General features: G+C 35.4%; 3 protein-coding genes across 3 annotated transcripts; 1 reads left to right on the top strand and 2 right to left on the bottom strand.

The window, feature by feature from the left end:
• The first annotated feature begins 55 nt into the window (after nt 1-55).
• Nucleotides 56-5839, top strand: LOC132551336 (protein BUD31 homolog). Its single transcript, XM_060215471.1, has 4 exons — nt 56-227; nt 1060-1182; nt 1951-2117; nt 4514-5839. Exons 1-4 carry the CDS (start codon nt 134-136, stop codon nt 4562-4564), a joined length of 435 nt encoding a protein of 144 aa, XP_060071454.1. The 5' UTR covers nt 56-133; the 3' UTR covers nt 4565-5839.
• A 5504-nt stretch (nt 5840-11343) lies between these two features.
• On the bottom strand, nt 11344-12600 carry LOC132551406 (5-hydroxytryptamine receptor 3A-like). Its single transcript, XM_060215547.1, has one exon. It carries the CDS (start codon nt 12598-12600, stop codon nt 11344-11346), a length of 1257 nt encoding a protein of 418 aa, XP_060071530.1.
• A 6394-nt stretch (nt 12601-18994) lies between these two features.
• LOC132551405 (neuronal acetylcholine receptor subunit alpha-9-II-like) lies at nt 18995-20101 on the bottom strand. Its single transcript, XM_060215546.1, has one exon. It carries the CDS (start codon nt 20099-20101, stop codon nt 18995-18997), a length of 1107 nt encoding a protein of 368 aa, XP_060071529.1.
• Nucleotides 20102-20318: the final 217 nt, after the last annotated feature.

Below are 20318 nucleotides of genomic sequence, written 5' to 3'. Positions count from 1 at the left end.
GACACTCTTTATGTAGTAGATGTGGAAACCCAATGAGTTTCTTGTGTTACACTCGAGACCTCGTCGTTCTACGTACGAAAATAACACGCAACAAGATAAACAATTGATCTCGTTCTGCGGTTAAAATATCGTCATGCCAAAAGTCAAAAGAAGTAGGAAACCTCCTCCAGAGGGATGGGAGCTGATCGAACCAACAATAGACGAGCTCGACCAGAAGATGCGGGAAGGTAAAATGTCGATTTAGCATACATCTGTACACATGGTAGTACATTGTACATGCCAATGAAACAAAAACCTATAGCTCGTATAACCGCCCCGTATAACCCATTCTCGGTGAAAATCTGCAGAAGTTGAGAGGCCAGATTGTCTTAATGGCCACGGCTATAATCCAACTTATTCGGACGCGATGTGTAGAAACCATAGGATGAGATTCTTCATTGGTGATTATGAACTAGGTATGAGTTGTAGTCATCTTCGAGTCAAAGACTTCGTGAAGGGGCAAATTAATTTCCCTTTTGTCAAGCATTAGAATATCCAGTTAGAGATTGAAAGGTCACTATTTCAAATATCGTCAATAGCAGCACATGTTTTTTCCTTTAATTTGGTGACATATGCAGCTAGGGCATAATATCATGAAAATTTGTTTTTGATATCAAAAGCTTTTTATCAAAAAATATTTTTTTTATTTATTCTTTATCATACTTATTATTTAATGCCTGTAACAAAAGTTTTGATGGCATTAAATCTCAACAGGGTATGGGTAAAAATGTTACTATTAGTGTCAAGTAGTTAACATAGTTAAAAACATGTACCTATCCCATGTTTTGAGCACCTGTATAAAAAAATGTATGCCAGTACAATTTTTGATGTGAAAATATGCATACACAACCACAACTCAACAGAGTCTTTGAAGGAAGGAAAAGACCTCTATTATATATGACAATTTTCTGGAAACAGCATTGGTATTTCAAATGAATGTTGTTATGTCACAAAGTAACATATTATAAAGTCTCATGTTGTCAACAATTTTATTTACTTTTTCCCATTTTCTAATTACAGCTGAAACTGATCCACATGAGGGTAAAAGAAAGGTAGAAGGACTGTGGCCAATATTCCGCATCCACCATCAGAAGTCACGTTATATCTTTGACCTGTTCTACAGAAGGAAGGCCATAAGCAGAGGTAGTTTCCATGTGCCTGACACATCATCCAACCTAATTTATTTTAGATTCTGACACAGTTGTTCTCAATCATTTCTGATCAGAACTTAATGCATTTACACTTGAACATTTTATTTAAACTTGATATTGTATATAAGTAAGTGTTGATGTGAGTATTGTGCTTCAAAAACAATTAAAAACTAAAATAATTAGAATTTGAAATAAAAGTCTAAGGGTTTCCCTCTAGGTTTACTCATTCTAATGATGATAAAGTACATAAATTTTTATTCTGCCAGCTGTATTTGACTGGCATGTACAATGTAAGTTTTAGATTTTTATATTAACACAACCAGAATCTTTCATTCTCTTGTGGTTGAGATATAAGGTATTTCAACTTGATAGGAAAGATTTCTCTTTAGGCAGACTTCTGTACATGTGTGATTTTCATCTTAATAATTCCTCCCATGAGAGTGGAGATCCCACATATCCTAACCTCAAAGGGTTCAATGATTATTCCCTCTTACTACCTTGTTTTTTATAGGTAAAGTTCATTTGTTAACATGAAGTGATTGAATTATTGCTGTGATGTCATACCATTGTCCTGACAGAACTCCTTTGTTTCTCTAAGGAAAATGACAAGCAAATCTCACTCCAGTAAAAGCATGGATACAACTTCCAGGACAAGGGAATAATAGCTATATTACAGGACAGTTTCATCATTGATTTACTGTTTGATGCTGTATTATATAATGTTACTTATGAACTAATAAATATTTATCTAATATTTCAGAACTGTATGAGTACTGTCTTAAGGAAAATATTGCTGACAAAAATCTCATCGCAAAGTGGAAAAAGCAAGGCTATGAGAATCTGTGTTGTTTGCGGTGTATTCAGACTAGGGATACCAACTTTAACAGCAATTGTGTGTGTCGTGTACCAAAGGGAAAGCTGGAAGCTGTAAGTATTGTCCATTGTGTGTTTTTTTAAGGAGAGCATTTAGTTGCAGCCTTAGCTGTCTGTCGAGCAATCCATCTATCCTTTCATATCCGTTGATCATCCGTAAACATTGATCATGCTAAGGCAATGTGCAGTGTACCAAATAGCGGGCCAATGACTTTAAACTTTAATTAACCTTATAGCTTATATTTAAACTAGGAAAATAAAACTTAAGTGTATATATTGATCATACAAAGGCAATGTGCAGTGTATCAATGTTAAGGCCCTCAACCCCTAAATTATAGAATTATGGCCCTTTGTCAAAATTTTCATGTCCAAAGCATAACTTTTCCCACAATTACAAAAAGGATTTTGAATTTTGTATACGTTAGTGACACTAAGGCGATGGGCAGTATACCAAATTCAGACCCTGCGGCTCCTCAATTACAGAATTATTTCTCTTTGTTGAACCTTTTTTTTCCATAACATAACTTTGCAATTATTTAAGCTAGGACAATGAAAGATGGTGTTACATTAGTTATACAAAGAGGATGTGTAGTGTACCAAATTTAAAGTCTGCAACACTTTAATAACAGAGTTAGTTCCCTTTGTTAAAATTTTATGATCTTTGCTTAACTTTGCTTTCCTTTAAATTAGGATAAAGAATTTTGGTGAACAATTTGGTCATACCAAAATGAAGTGTCCGAAATAAAGAGTTATTACCTTTTGTTAAAATTTTGTGTCCTATTGATTTGCCTCCGGGAACATTCATCAGTTTACTGATACTCATGTTAATTGTGATTTTAAACTGCTAGCTGAAACAGTTGGAAGTTACATTTTGAAATATTTTATCTTATGACTGATTGTTTTTCCCTTCTCTGATTGTCCATGAAGTATTTGTAAAATTCTGAACTAATGCAATATTGACCCTGAAATAGGCAATCACTTGCATGTACGGTTAGTATTACAAATCTGTTTACCTGTCAAGAGTCTGTTCACCGAGTTCAAATTAACATATCCACAGATACTGATATCAAAATGATTCAAGAAATCAAAGATGTGTCCAGTGAAGTACCACTAGTTGTAAAGAGGAAAAAACATTTGATGCAGTTTTAAACCTTGAAAACCTCAACTGTATGATGAATTTTCCAATAAATACACAAATATCTCATTTATTTAAGTTTCATTTTAAATGTGATCAGTCAGAATTATCAAGACAGAATTGTGTAGTAAAATACAAATTTACATACTGTACATATTGATGTTCCATGTAAAATTGTTTCTTGTTTTCTGTTAAGATACAATTTGATGACATCCAACACTAATGCTGCAGATATTGTTTTATGATTATCTGATAATAAAACAATTATTAACCTAATATGAGGTTATTATAAGGTTTATTGGTAAATTTCACTTTTACGATGTGTATAAATCCATGTATTGACTTAGTATAAAGTAGATAATTGTATAGTATTAAAGAGCCAGACCCACTCCTCGAACGATATTATTTTATATAAAAAAAAATTCATGATTTTCTATTTTTCTTGGATAGCAAAAGTTCTGACTAACCCTGTAATACTGCAATTTTAAAGTAAATCGATACCAATCTAACGTAATAAATAATTTTAAAAAAGAATTTGAAATGACTCAGTGCTAATTCATAATTATGCGTGAAGTCCTGCCCTCTGATGCAAACGCAAAGAACTGTAAATAAATCTGCCGTCTTCCAACATGGCAGAAAGCATGCGAGGGAAGAAAACATGTAATGACGGACTCTGAGGGGAAAAGAAGGAAGATGGTGACTGGTTCATACTCTGTTTGGCTCTCTCATGTAGTATCACTCTAAAATCATATTCATAAATACTCTTATCATCGAACATTCGCTTTAGATAGATCCATTTTGCCATGTTCTTTATGTTCGTTACCTTATCGTAGCCCCCATTTGAGGGCCTCTTTGCAATTAATCGTAGTTTTTCTCATAATCTGCACGTGTCATATCTAAGCATTGAAAAATGTGATCAATACATACGTTAGATGATTTCCATACAGGATATATAGAGTATTGATTGCATTCATCGGTAAAATGTTTTTATAAGCGATGTCACATGGACATACTACTCACGTCTTCCTCCATTTTTGTTTTGGTTCTGATCGCATCTATACGTATTACATGACTTTTCCTCATGTTGGTCATCCTGGTATTGATTAATGACCGATATCTCCGGTACCCTTTCAATTTCAAGTTCGAAACTCAATACAAGTCTTTATTTATATATTATCTATTAGTATACAACAACATTTCCAGTCAATAAAATATGAAAAAATATCTATAACGTAGTGGGTCTGGCTCTTTAACCAGATGCTGTTATTTTTCAGAGTCACAACATACAAGTAATTGATATTTTCTTTATTTTTAGGGTAAAATTGTGGAGTGTGTGAATTGTGGATGTCGGGGCTGTTCAGGGTGAGGAAGGACCATGGATCTGATTGTGACTTTTATAGACATTTTGGGCAAAAAGCCCCAAAATGTTTCAACTGACTGAGGATCAAAGTCACTACTATTAGTGCATTCACTTTACAATGAAGCAGAATTATGGTGACTGAGAAGTGTTTTAATTCAATATTTTTCAGCAGACAACAAATAAACAGCTTCGTTTTTTATTTCTACTGAAGGCGATATCAAAGTTCTTCATTCAGTTTAAAAACACTAGTTTCTCTGATTAACAATTGTTTTTGAAGAATAAAAACAAAATATCAGTCTCCAATATTTATGATATCATTATAATGCAGAGTTTAACAAGGATTGCAAGCTGCCTGACTGCTGGATACTAGGTATACTTGCTGGACTTTACCAATTTGATATTGGTTAAGTATCATTGCAATGTATTTTTGCTCTGTATAAAGTTTCATTGTGGAGGAATAGTGAAGACATTTTGTTTTAATGCTTTACAATGTACTGGATTCCTGAAATAAACCTAGTATCAAGATCACTAGGACTTGACACATTTCTCTGGTTTGTATAACATACTACTGATACGATGTTAACACATGGTTTAAGATATTGTAAAGTTCCTGATGAGAATTTTAGGATATCATTCCTAAATAACAGTGTATATAGTGTTGTGTACAATGATAGATTACTACCTGTCTTTATAGAGTGTCTAGTGTCCACACTTATCTGAAACACTCTTGTCACCTTAAATTAGCTTCTTTATGATGTTTGATATTTCAAGAACCTGTCCAGTTTAACCTTAAAGTGACCACACAGTAGAATGACCTTACAATTGTCTTAGCTCCTACATTGTGGTATGATTTGGTTTTACATTCATTACTCTGTAATTGTCTTCAGTAAGTTCACTTGATTTTAGATTATTATTTTACATCATTGTTCAATTAAGTCTGATGTTTATACAATAATGGCGTACTTGCCTAACATGTAAGTGATTTTCTTCTTGACATGTCTACCAGGAATCTATAACCACACTACTGTTATAGGGTGACATTGTATCTCACAGTCTGCCAGCAACCATGGCTGATGATGTTGCACCAGAGTGACATCTTCATTTTGAATACCTGCCAACCCTCCCTTTAACTGTAGGATTCAAACAAAGGTGTCCGTCCTCATCCAGAACATTCCTCTTCAGAGGATATTTTATCCAATTCAAAACAAAGACTTTTTTGTTGTAAGTGAGAATGAAAGCGTGTGCATCAGGAAGATATATAAATAAAAACATATTTATGTACTACAGTTTTGTTGATTTGTCACCCTTGTAAATTTGAGATGAAATTTTGTGACAATGATTCCTGGAACAATCTCATCTGCTTAAACTTTCTATAGAGGAAGTCTCCTCAGACATTTTTAGGGGTTGACAGGTCTTGACTGCATCATTTCAATACATCATCTTAATTCCTGTCACCCATTGAGCCATTACAATGTGTAAATTGCACAGTGGAAACATCAAGGACATGTTATAGCTGACTTAGGAATTAAAGAAGGTAGCTCCAAGTACATCAAGGTATTAGTAAATCTGTATGCTTCTCACTACTGGTAGAATAAAAAACTGATATTTATCATCATGTGCATGTTGAAGGAAAGTGTGCATATCCAATATCTTGGAAATGTTACCACTTTGAGAACTCCAATCAGTATATCGTTACCAAAATTTCATTGCAATTAACAAGTAAATTTTATCATTTCAATCTAAATAGTTGAATAAGACATGTTTTTAACTATGAGGTGTGTATGTTTTATATGTATATTGAGGGGTCCATAATTAGGAATGATTTGTTGTAAATAAAACTGATCTCATTGTGTAAATTTTGTATTTGAAGTCTTATTTCATCCCATACACAAGGTATTATATTCGGTATTGAGAGTATGTAATATGGTTGATATAGAAGAGAAATTCTTCGCATATAAAAAACATACCTAAGGAGAATGTCGATTTCATATCATGGCATATCGTGTAAAAGACTACTTTGTAGAGAATTCCCTACTTTGTATCAAACATTTTATGTAGTGTCACTGAGGACGTGTAATTGTGTTCCAAGGCATCACAAATGATACAAGCCCCCTCATGGTTCCATCTTGACTTATGGTAATAAAGAACATGGCCAGTTGTCTTCAAGTTTGACCAAAATTCGGAAAGTAATTAAGTTACTAAAGCGCTGACACAGAAACAATGACTTTGACACTGGAATCTCGATTTTCGAACTCCTCCGACACGCAATTGCTCTATATGTGCGTGAAGTTTGATTGAAATTCCTCAAAAATGAAGCAGTTGGTGCTAACAAAGATTTTATTAAAAACAGTAACGGCGGGCTTGACTTTGACCTTTCAATTTGGAAAGTTTTTCTTGTCTCATTTTATGGTCCTTTATAAATGTGTGGCGTTTGATCGAAAATCCCACAAGAAATCAAGACGCTAAAGTACTGACAAAGAATTATATAAGAGTCAATGACCTTGACCTTAATCCCACAACCCTGAAACTAATCCATGTCTTAGATAAAATATTCATTCATGAGTGTTTGAAGTTTGATTAGAATCCCCCTGTTTTAAAACAGTAACAATGACATTAATACTCTCCCTAATTTCTTATACTCGAACTCTCGACTTGTAATGGTCCTTAATAAAGATGTGAGTTCTGATCAAAATTCCGAAAGAACATAAGCAACTAGAGTATAACGGTTACCAAGACCTTCACCATAGAACCCTAAAAGTCAACTTTAAAAGTGCGTGATGTGTGATGAAACTCTCTCAAGGAATGTAGCCTCTGGATTGATGACAAGGACCGTACACAACGTACAGGTTCACATTCTAATACATTCCCCCGGCATTCATTGCGAAGGGATGACAAGCACATAGAGGCGTTATTCATTTCCTGCTCCAGAAATCTACCTCGTAAAGATTTCTTGAATATCGAAAGAAATTGTGTACGTGAATCAGAAACTCAATTTTCTGTAGATTTTTTGGAAATCAGAACCTTCCAGATGTGTTACAGTAAGCATCACATTCGTTGCTGTGTGAACTAGCTTACTGTACTTTCTATAAAAGAGAGTTGAAGAGTATCTATACGTAATGAAAACAAAAGACACCGCGTCAGGAATTTGCCCAAAGAGAAATATGAACTAAGTCGGTAAAACAATAAGCATGCCAATAGGGACATATTACGTAATTTATAATAAAATATCACCATACTATTTTACTTGAAAATAAATTTAACACCACACGACTAATGCAGCTGATCTGGTGAACGTTTCAATTTCCCCCTGGAAGTGTATAATCGATGCAGTTGTACGATTCTGACTAAATTGTAGCGAGTAATTCGAACATTAAAAACTATTTAATGCGTTGGTATTATATCGTTCATGAAGAGACTTTCAATCAGTCCTGCTGGCTAACTATAACATGTCTTTTTGATTTTCAGCTCACTTGAGGCTCCGGAGTGAGCATTACTCCAACAACGTAAGAGGTTAAACCAGGCTCACAGTAACAGTAAAACCAACGGTCTCTTTTGCTAAAGGACACGTCCATCGTCTGGCGATCACAACCTCTCAATGATTATGACACCACATTCATAATAGTTGGCTGGTAAATTTATGAAATGAAGCCCAAAGAAGTTTGAGAAAAAAATACTTCGACGTATGTTCAAGTTACGTGATAAACTTGTTAAAACGCTCAAAGGAATGGTTCCTGAAATAAGATTAAGTATAACTAATTTATATTAAGAAATTACCTTTACTTAGTCAAGGTCACAAGGAGCATTTTTAAACGACATATTGCCTGATATCATAACATTTGGTATATATTTTTTGGCTGAAGTCCAACAAAATTTGAGGAAAGTAAGTACACATATTCAGTGTCACGGGGATTCTTTTGTTAAAACAATCAAATACCTCAATTCCAAATATTTGGACTGTAGGTTCTGTCATGAAGCATAGCAAATATTGCAAAAATGTATAACCTTGGCCCATATTCAAGGTCGCAGTGGCAACAGTTGTAAATATGCTCATCAAACGACCTTTTATTAACAGAAAGGCATAGAAATGTAATAGTTTGCTGATAAGCCCGAAGGGAAAACAACGACAAACTTTGTTATGGATAGTTGCCTTAATCACAGATCACAGGAACCAAATTTGTCAAACACTCGGATGAGTTCACAGGCAAGTAAACTGTACCATCAGTAATGGATGACGTTTACCTGCCAATGTATTTTTTAAGTTTATATTTTTTGTGTTCAGTTGTGACTCATTATTCATTCATTTGCTCGCGCAAAGGTTATCATTTCTTTTATCATTTTGTAAGAGATTTCGGATGGGATGATTCCAATCAATACCGTGACGGTTTTGTTCTATCTTTTGTCCGTCATCGGTTCCTATAGCTTTTGTATCTCACCATCGGTATCTGTAGAAGCCTTTGCACTTCGTAATGGTATTTATGTTATTACCATATAAAGATTAATTACATCAACATTGTAAACTTGTAGTGTCATAATTTTGTCCATATCATTAACAGTATGACAGAAAAGTTTCCGTCTGTCTACATCATTGACTCTCCAATGTTTATATTTTACGTTAACTTTCAATGATAAAGGATTTTGCTTCAGAAGAAAGTATGAGTTACTGTATGTGGGTAGTGAAATATATATTTCAGCCTTTAAGTTCCGTAGCAAAATGTTTAATTTCCTTCGCTACGATGTCCTGTTATATTGGTAAATCCCAGTATTCTTGAAATATTGTTGTTTTGTTTTAATTACCATTACTAGCCAGATTGATACACATTTGGATTTGTTTACATCTACAATCACATTCCTTTAATGGGAAATCCCTTTTGGTTAAAAAATGTTCTCCCCATCATAAATTGTTGTTTCATTAAAATAATATGTCAATATTATTCCAACCGCCATCTTCCATTTCACGGAAAGCTTCAACAATATCATCTTTCTGTAGTTAATTTTCTCTGACTGAAAAAAAATCATCCTCGCTTCATCGCTTGGTGAGGAACGGTAGGAACGTACTTATGTACAAAAATCATGTATTGTCTAGACAGATGGAGCTTGACACTGCATATGTACAACAGTGTTTGTTAATGGTTCTGTGTATGTTCAATAGAGTTGATTTATAGTAACAGATAAGGGAAGTGTTTTAACAGAGAAGTAACCTACAATTTATATGCTTGATTTAGAAAAGGTTTCTCGGTGGTATTTGATATCCTTCAATTTGTGTGGCATTTTCGAGAGGCGGAAAAGAATATCGGTTAATTGTGAGCAAGACCTTTAGATTTTGAAGAGTCTTGAACCATAAGATAGAATGCGCTGTGTACTTTTGTTTATTTCCAATATCCCGTCTTAAGGATCGATCTTGTCCAGGTTAATGATGCCATGACGAGTAGGATTTATTGGTTTTATAATGACGTCATACTGTTATTGTTCTTAGTTTGAATGATGGACCGACAGCTAATAAGTGTTATGACATTATTGTCGTTGCCGTTAACTTTTCTCTTTTGTTGACTTGCATATGTACTCGTATTCAACGTCTCCTATCTGATAAAACCATCAGTCGCGGCTATACATTAAAAATCTAATTTTGAAAGCGATACATTGATATATACATACATAAATATGACGTGTATTGATTAAATTCTTACCTCGTCAGATAACAGTTCCCAACGCACACCATTCAGGAATGTACAATAGAGCACTTAGCCATTAAGTCCTGTCAGTCTGATAGAAAAATAGCCTAAAAGTCAAACTAATTGTTGCACAGAAAGTTTTGTTTGCATTTCATTACGACAATACGTCTTTGAAAAAGAAAGCCACGGTTTTAATTTTCCTCACTCGTTCGGCTTTCAAGCAATACTGTTGTTTTAATTTTTGCTGTATTTTCAAAAACATTAAGTGGATCAATCATACCGTTGTATTTCTGAAAAAAAATTCAAACGCTATTGTCACGTAGCTTTCTGCTTAATTAAACTCTGCAACAGGTTAATCTAGATGTCGAATAATTTTTTTTGATATTCCCGGTGCTCCACACCTCCATGCCGCTATACCACAGCTGAACACATACTGTTTACCTGGACATTTTCTCCCCGTGTTATTTTAGTGCTTGCATCATTATACACGTATTCGCCTCCTAGTAATTTTGCCCTCTGAAGATTATATGAAACGGTAATGTAAGTATTACACATTTTCGCCACATCTTAAATTTGCCCTCCCTGTTCATGGATGAAAAGGGCGAAAATTAAACGGGGGCCAAAATTCCTCGTATACAGTACCTACTTGTCGTAAAAAAACTTCCAAAAGTCGTCAAAATCTTAGGAATCTGAATTGGTGCATAAAAGAAATCGCTCGATACTATGCAGTATTATCTCTTACCCACCTGTTCACTAGCCACTTACCTGAGTCACAAAGTTACCAAATAGGACAGCTTCTATGATAGCTCACTCGAAAGTGGTCACTTGCATGCTTCTCATTTTTTACGATCGTGCTAAAATTTCATTGAAAAAAATTGTTAATTTTGGAAAAAAAATCATTGTTAATGTGCTAGTTAATCTAGAAACACTGATATTTTGATAGACCAAAATATTTGTAGACCTTTTTATCCATGTACAGAAATCTATAAAACTACTAAATAATATTTCATTCTGAAGAAGAAACAATCTTTTAAGTAATACTTATCTGTTAAAAGCGCTAAACACGAAATTTATATTGAAATAAACTCTCAGCATAGCACGTGAAACAGTGTTATATCAATGACGAGTTATTATGAGGATTAAACACACAACTGTTTCAACTGTAGACGTCAGTGTGAATAACACAAGACACAGTTTGTCCAAGAAGTCAACAACTTCCTTCCAGACTACCGTCACAGGAGTAGAGGGCTGAGAACGATTTTCATCCCGAGAGAGAGTTTCAGCCTCACGAGTGTTGCACATAGTTTCCACAACATCAACAGTCGAGTTTTGGCGTGCTGGTGTTTTCAGGGAGCTTCGTATCTTTCTGTTCCGACGAAAGCTTGCAGTTAGTTTCTGCAATGTAGAAGGAACTGGATAATCTTCTTGATAGTAGCTTATCCTCGAGATGACGATACAGGAAAGCGATATGAGACAGCTAGTGAACAGCTTGATGAGCATGGACACGCTGAAGATACCTATTGGTAGACTTAGTGGTGGTACCTTGTCTGAGTACACTGACAGATAAACAGTGAAGGTCAGCAGTACTGTGATGGAGTAGGATATCCTCTCCCCCGAGTCGGTCGGTATGAAGAACACAAGGAGATTCACATAATTTAAGGCAATAATCGGTAATACAAGAGTAAGAAAAATAAAGGTCGGTCGCCGACCTATTGTAATATAGAACATCGCCTTAGACTGCCTTCCAACGATTACATTTTCCATTGTAGTGGACTCGACATTCCAAATGAGGTTGGAATAGTATGCGGTCAGTATGATCCCCTTCGAAGAAGTGAGATTCACTAGATCCAGATTTGTCATTTGTGCCATTTCGATTTTACATGTGTGAATGTCGTTTGGGTAATACGTCATACCAGCCTGACAAACAACATCGAAAATTTGGAAAAATCGTAAAGAGGCGCTGCCTTCTCGAGTGTAGGATATTTCGATGGAGTCGCTTGGTTTGAAGATATTTGTTTGATCCACGCCGTTGCCGATAAAAACATTTGGTACCCATACCTGTGACGTAGTAAACATCATAGAGGATATACCGTTAGCCGACATCGGGTTCCATTGCAGCAATTCGTCCGTCCAGGAAAATCTGAAGATGCCTGACATAGAAAGTTTACCAGAAACTTCATCAAACAAGTTAATGCTGTGGAGCATAACGTCGATGTCAACATTGATAGCTTTGGTCTGATCTAACACTGGCCTGATATTGCTGGTGTAGTTGATAAGGAGACTGTTGTACAGATCCCGTACCTGGCTGTATGAAGCCGCAGATGTAAAGGATGCGATGCAACACAGTGTTACCACCCTGTTAATCATTGCCATTAGTTACTATGTTGTTACCTAGAAAGAACAGTATGGAAAACAAAACGTACCTCATCTGCCTTACACAATCTTGATTGATATACGTAAGCTGATGTAAAAACACATCAATAAAACGGTTTGACACACCTACAGAATAACTTTATGTGTCCCCGCCTGATGTCACTGTTTTGTTGTGTGCGTTGCAGTAAAGTAGATATCAATAGATTTACAAGTGGAAAACATAGTCCTTTTGTCACGGGTAAACACTTATAAAGTGGAGATTTAGATTAATTTCCACGAGCTTCAACACAGAATGTTGACAATGAATAGAGAAGTTTCATTTTATTTACAGTGAAGTGAATGGTTTATCGCCAACCCGTGAACATACTCATTTTTCAAGAGATGGAATATCAATGTAGTTGCCAATTACACAACCAAAAAAGCAGAGACCGATTCGCTTCTCAGTTTCATGAGAAACGAAAATCGTCACACAGAGAGTTCACCTGAGATAACGTAGACTAACGTAATGTTATATTCAATGTGGTGCTTCTCGTCAGTGATGATAAGGGCAAAAGTTATTCAGGAGGTCATTAGCCACAATATTCAATACATTCCATAAATTTCAATATTGAATGATACTAAACGAACGTAAAGTACATGTGTATATTATGATCCATGCTACAGTTTGAGAGAATCAAAACATGGCATGCAGGTTACATAAGACAGAGTACATGAGAAGTTTAATTTAGAGATGATCAGTAATTAATACGAAGTTAATTGCCTTTCTGTAGAAATCAAAGTGATCGTTGTGGTTGACCAAAGTATGTGTTCAATAAGGCCTGTCATTCAAGTTCATGATTGCAGCATTATGATACTCTCAAGTAGAAGTTGATTCTGTCGATAACAACCCATATGCTTCCCAGATGTTTGATTTACCTCTCTTTAGTCAATTCAAGTTCACTACAATCATTATAACACCACGACGCATTTTCTAATCATTAAATTGGGCATGTCAACTTTGATATCATCGCCATACAGGTTTGCTAACAATGTACCCATCTTTCAGTCACATATCATTCCCAAGGTGTGTGAATTTGAAAGGCAATCCACTTATCATGATGTGTTCTCTTGGAATTTGAATTCAGATATTGTTATATACATCATAGATTAGCCGTGCGTCATCATCAGGATGTGAAAAAAAACATTCAGGAAAATGACCTACCTATGAATGTGAATAGTTACAAATTGTTTCTTTCACATTCACGACATGTCAATACTTAAAACTTTCCTATTGCCAACACAAATGCTGATTATTACATTACAGGCAATAGTTCATTAAAACCATCCAAATATGACCAATGACAGACGACAAGACGCCCATAACCAGCAAGATTGATAACACTGTGATTTTGTTGGTCACTTGTGAGATCCGTCTCAATATGACCAATGAGTGACAATAACCCGCCCATAACCAATGCGATTGATAACCCAGTGATATCTACATTCACTTGTGAGATCCGTCTCAATATTACAGACAATTACCAGGGGCGTAGCTTCCATAGAAAGAAAAAGCCCGGGCTTACACATAAAAAAATCCGTGCATAGAGTATGTGGGACAAAATTACAAAATTAAGGTTGAAAATAGATACCAAGGGTTGAAGTTAAATAAAAAAGAAACTGTCTCAGAAAACGATTCCAAACATCTTTGAAATCATGAAATTCAGACCCCTCGAATGGGCTTACACATTTCTGCTGGGCTTGCTACGCCCCTGATTACCGTCCTTTATGATCCGCTACAGACTATTAAAATCTGTCACCTGTAACTGAACGAGATCGGGGTATATCTGCCAAGGGCTAAGATCCTGTAACCTCATCCCAACCGAGGTCTTAGCCGAGGTTAGGGTGTTTCAGGGTCTTAGCTAGATACTGAGATACCAAGATCTCGCTCAGTTATAGGTAATAGTAATTTTCTCGCACTCTTATCAGAGTTCGGCGTATCCCGTGGGAGCCTCAAACTACCCACACAGCCTCTTCACTTTTAACAGCATTTTACAGTGAAGATGTTATTTTATCTACAACATCATTAATCTTAACAACACCTTAACAACGACATAACCTATATTTTTCTTTGTTGAAATGCACGGGTGTAGGTGCCACTTGCGCCTTCACGCGGATGAATACACCGATGCGTAAAATATCCGCAAAAACGCACGTAAGGGTACTGGACAGATCGAGCGAGATAGAAAATTTTAGGGTGGGTATTACCAGGGATATTCCCGTCTGTGGTGCGAGAAATATCCGATGTGACACCATGAAAACATAAACCCTCATAACGTTATGCAATTGATAACCGACATGAAACACAGCATATATATCTTGAAAATAAGACGAAATGGATATTTGCAAATTTCGAAATACAATTCATCATCTTACCTAAGTGATGACGCACTTCGACTGTTTGTGAAATGTATACCTCGTTTGATAACCAAAAGTCATTAGCAAAACAAACAGACTAAATCCACCAATATCCAGTGCATTGTTGTCCGTAGAGGATTGCTTCAGAGCCAATCGATAATGTGTTCATATTGTCTTTGCTTTGCCATCCTTAAACACTGTCGTCTACATATCAGAAAGCAAATATTGTTAACTCAGGTGTTTTAATTTGATTGCTTTTTAAATCACATAGCTTTTGTCTCCGTCCATTCGTCCGAATATCGTTGGTTAGGATTTTAAATGTACTCTGAACGAAATAAGGAAATTATAATGTTTGATCCAAACTAAAAAAGATTGAAAACCGCATTATACTCCGCCAGCACAATACTGAGATATTGACGTATGTAATGTCCGATTTTCACCTGTCCTACCAATTAGCATAAGCGTAGCTCACGCTGAATTGGATCTTATAGGATGTGATGTCACAAGATGAACGAGTGTAGCAGCAACAATAAAAGGCACGATCAAGAATATTGTTACATGCAGTGTCAGAGAACTGATATTTGTTGGATAAGCGAGTTTTGGGAGAAATTAGACTGACAAACTCTTCAATTTTTTAAATGTAAAAGTAAGTTGAAGCAGACGACAACATTTGTAAGATCTCAAGCAGATATCAAAACATGGAAAACAAATCTGTTCTGCTAAAAATTACCATAATGTCACATTTTGATTTATTTGATAATTATCACAAACATTACTTATCTTTATCAATATGTATTATGCTAATCTGGAGCAAATGGTTGATCTTATTGAAAGCCTAACATCGAACATTTTTAATCTCCCCTTACAGAATATGTAAAGGAGGTATCGATACGTCTAGATCAATGTTAATCTAGTCAAATAACTTGACAAATGAAACAAGGTTTCGTAGTTTCATTAAGTCAATCTTGAGTAGAAATGGAAAGCACAGAAAGCAACCCAAATATAAGCTTTTGGTAGAAAGTATGTAACCAGTGTTGGTGATTACTATTCTGGCCAGTCAGAAGTGGAACTTATATTTTAAGACAATATAACCAATTCCATTTATTACCCATCGGTGACATGTAACATTTCATGGTGTAATGGCATGTTTTCTGAAGAGGCTTCTCGATCAAAAGTAAGACTGAAGGAATAAATTGCATAATTGTGTAATTAAACATTCCAAACGTATTCTGTTCAAAAGTTATAATACATTTTGCGTTTGTAGACAAACATGTTTACTAACTGAGTAGACTTTTGGTTTAGTGGTGATTCTTGTCTGGAAATAAATGTGCACTGTCATGGTCGACTTTTCAAATCCACCAGCATTTCTATCACCTCACTCATATAGGAATTTCAATATGTATTGAATTCAAAGGATTTCCCTGGAAGCATGTGCTTCAGGCAAACAGTGTATACAGTCTAACCTGTATTAAACGGCCACTGTTTGGAAATTATGAAAGTGGCCTTTATAGAAAGGGCCTCTTAATTGAGGTTCCTTATTTTCGAACCCAAGTTGCGGCAATTTGCACATTGACATTTGAATACAGTTTAATAATAAGATATAAAACATAATCTGTTATCATTTATTATTTTGTTAGCAAGTAATTTGAAGACAGACCAATCTTTATTTTATGACACAATTATAAATACAAAAGAACAAAATTGAAAGGAAGGCATGTACACGTCTTAATGAAGCTATTGAAAAATTCTTAATCGAACAACCGTAATGTTCTACCTAGAACTGCGCATGTGATTCATGTCAAAACATTTTCTTCGTGGTTTGGTTTGTTAATGCCAAATTAATCTTGTGTATCTTAATAATGAACATATTTCACAATCAATGAAGATTTTACAATAATAAGCGAAATATTTCTGTGGAATGGCAATTAAATCGATTTGGTTGCATTTTGCGAATAGTGCATTTGCATAAAAACTGTTATGCAATCCACACAGAAGTCTCGCTGGGGAAATCATACCCAGTGGTAGGACCACGGCAATTATTTACTGGTAAATATCATAGATTTTACTCTTGACTTTTCTCTCCATGAAAATGGTATTGCTATACGGTTCCATTCGTTCTCGTTTTAGAAAAGTCATAACACGACAACAATAGCGTTCACTTCTGAGCTTCAGGAAACCTTGCATTACTTGTCTGTTTTATCATATTTTCAAACCGACGTATCCCTATAATAAGACATTAGAAATGAACATGTTAATGGCTGTGCTATGTTTAACCCATTACATTACCTCAGTACATTGGCATCAAATGATCTTACATCACTCGGCTACATTTGAGATCTTTAATTTACATGTAAGTACTGATCTGTTACCAGATGGTAACATGCATTCGATACAGATGCCATTTGTTTGATAGATGGTTGCTGTTCAGTGATTACCTTTACATTTACATATAATTCAGTAACGGATTCCATGTGTGAAACGTCAGATTGACGTCTAGCAGAGGACGTTGGCAAACTTGAAAGTTACAGCTAAAATAAGATTTGTTTTGGTGATAATTACGTGTTTGACAATAAACTTATACTAAAATTGTAGAACTTCTTGAGTTGCTTTATGTTTCTTAAAGGCCTCTTACTAAGTCCGACAACTACGGATCGTCAGAATTTTATATTAACCGAAAGTGACTGGCAGCCATTTTTGCTCACTGGGAAGACATCTACAACATCTGTATTCCTACACAGACTGAATTGGTATAGAGAGGTTGCTTGGCAACAAGAACATGATGGCGAGGTCGGTTTTTGATTTTGCAAAATGACCGCTGAGAGGTGACTTTCGATTGGTAAAAAAATATTATCCGATTTTCAAGTCGGTATATAGGTGTTATCTGACTTGACAAACAGCGACGAAATGGCTGCCATAGAGATGCGACTAATGTGGGGAAGTTATAATATTCTTAAAGTTTAATCAAATTTGGAATGGAGATTAGTTATAACAAAGCCCACACTTCCGTTACCTGATTAGACAAAGTAACGGCTTTTGTAGTGAAAATTTGATAGAGTCAAATTTCTTTTAGATTTTCTTTACGACTGCGGTTGCGTTTAGGAAACTTAGGTAACAGTTCTCGTTACCATTATAACTTGCTTTCATTATGTTAATAGACTGTCGATGAATGAGAAAGACAATTTCCCTTTTCCTTTTCGATAGTTAAGTAAGCAGAAAGAATTAAGTATCGATTGTTAATTGTACAATACTTTAACTTAACACGCAGCATAATACTATTGAGTAGTGTCTGAGATACTGCAATTATTGGTCTATAAAATCTTCCATCACCCTCGTAATACAAACAAACATATACAATTGAATAAAACTTATAATAATGATAAGGTAACATAATGGACACATCATATCACGGATAATGTCGAAAAGATAACAAACTTTAAATAGCTAAGTATAGATGAATGTCAAATATGCAAGAGCACAATACTAAGTGAAAACTGGATTTCATTGTTTTGTTTTGATAAAAGGTATTTGTAAGGTAAATAACATTTGAAAAAATATATAAATATTTGCTTTAATCCTTAACCAGCAACTGACATTACCACTGTAATTGTCAGACGTCGTTGATCTCGTAATAATATACAACTGTTCATGTTATAGTACCCATAATAATGGTTAATACATCATAATACATATTGATTTGATAAAAGGGAAGAGTATATTATGTTAAATCCGTGACGACAGGAAGATGAAACGAAATATTCAATTACACCACGGTTAATCTAACACAATAAGGCGGCTACAAGCATATTAATATTCAAGTTAGTATATAATATTTTAATTTCAATTGCTCACACTAAACATGAATTTCTGATACTCATTGATACATTCCATTTCATTAAACCATAGGAAGGCAAACACGCGTAATAATAATCACGATTTCATAGCAAACATTTCAATTTCATGTTTATTGTCAGGAGGAACCATTTAGGGATATCAAAGTACATTATAGACGGTAGGTAATTCTTACTACATTTACAAGAGTCTCCGTAAGAGTACAAACAAAGAACAATATAAAGAAAGCTACATCCAAACGTTTCCCTATAGCTTGCCAGGTAGCAACCGTCCCAATGTTCTGCGATTTGTACACATTTTCAACAACCTCATTCTTTTCTGCCTCCACTTGTCCTGGCTTCAGTTTGCAGCAGAAAAGCAACCATTTAGGAATGGGTTTATCCTCACTGGTATGGTAGATACACAGAGTTATAATTACTGACAACACTATTAAGGCGCTGATAATGAGTTTTACCATCAGTGAAACCGTGAAAATGGACACTGGGTCACTGGTGTTAGGGATACTGTCCGACATTATAGTCATGTACATTGTCAAGGTTAAAAGCATGGTAGTAGCGAACGACACTCTTTCCCCGGAATCTGCAGGCAGAACAAACGCCAGGAGGGTAACGAAATTCAACAGGCAAACAGGAAGCATGATAGTATATATCAAATAGGTAGGTCGCCGTTCTATTGAGTACGTTATATCTATAACTGAAGTGTAGTTGCTAGAAATATACTTCCGTTCCCCTTTTCTGGATACAATCCAAAATAAGTTGTCGGTAAAGTCAAAGTATTCCCCCTGGGGACTGAGATTCAAGTCCATAACTGTAAATGGTTCCCACAATGCCAAAGAAACATTGCAGCTGTGAACATCATATGGGTAATAAGTAATATCCGGTGAACACGCTGATGTCACTATTTTAGTATAGAGAGCAAAAGAATACCCAGAACTTGTAACGGTTACTGAAGATGTGGGTGAGAGAGCATCACTTTCTACGCTACTTGCTATGACAATATTTGGAGTCCATACCTGAGACGCAGAAAAATAAGATAGTTGAATATTCCCATAATTGGCAGGATTCCAGTTTAATTTTGCATCCAACCAACCGACGTATACAGATGCCATTAAAGTGAAAGTTCCGGTGACAGCGTTGAAGTCACGAAAATACGGCATTGAAAAAATTGATGTTACACTTATTGCGTCATCTTGGTTTTGTACAGGACGTATGTATCGTGAGTAGTTGTTCGACAGAAGGTCCGTGTGCAGTGTCGCCATGTTATCGTAGGATCCAGCATATGAGCTCGCAAAGAGACACACCAATATTGCTATGGTAAGTTTCTTCATCATTAACACTTACTTAGCACACAATCAAAGTGACGATGTACCTACAACATGGGCCGTCTATGTGTCCCGGCACTAATGATAACTGTTGTGTTGTTCCAATCGTTATATGAATGGAAGCCACTATATCAAATACTCTATATGAGTTAGG

Source organism: Ylistrum balloti, unplaced genomic scaffold (assembly GCF_031769215.1).
Source record: "Ylistrum balloti isolate Yb309-2 unplaced genomic scaffold, AGI_CSIRO_Ybal_v1 Utg370196, whole genome shotgun sequence".
In the NCBI taxonomy this organism is placed as follows: domain Eukaryota; kingdom Metazoa; phylum Mollusca; class Bivalvia; order Pectinida; family Pectinidae; genus Ylistrum; species Ylistrum balloti.
This window is presented reverse-complemented; position numbering and strand designations above follow the sequence as displayed.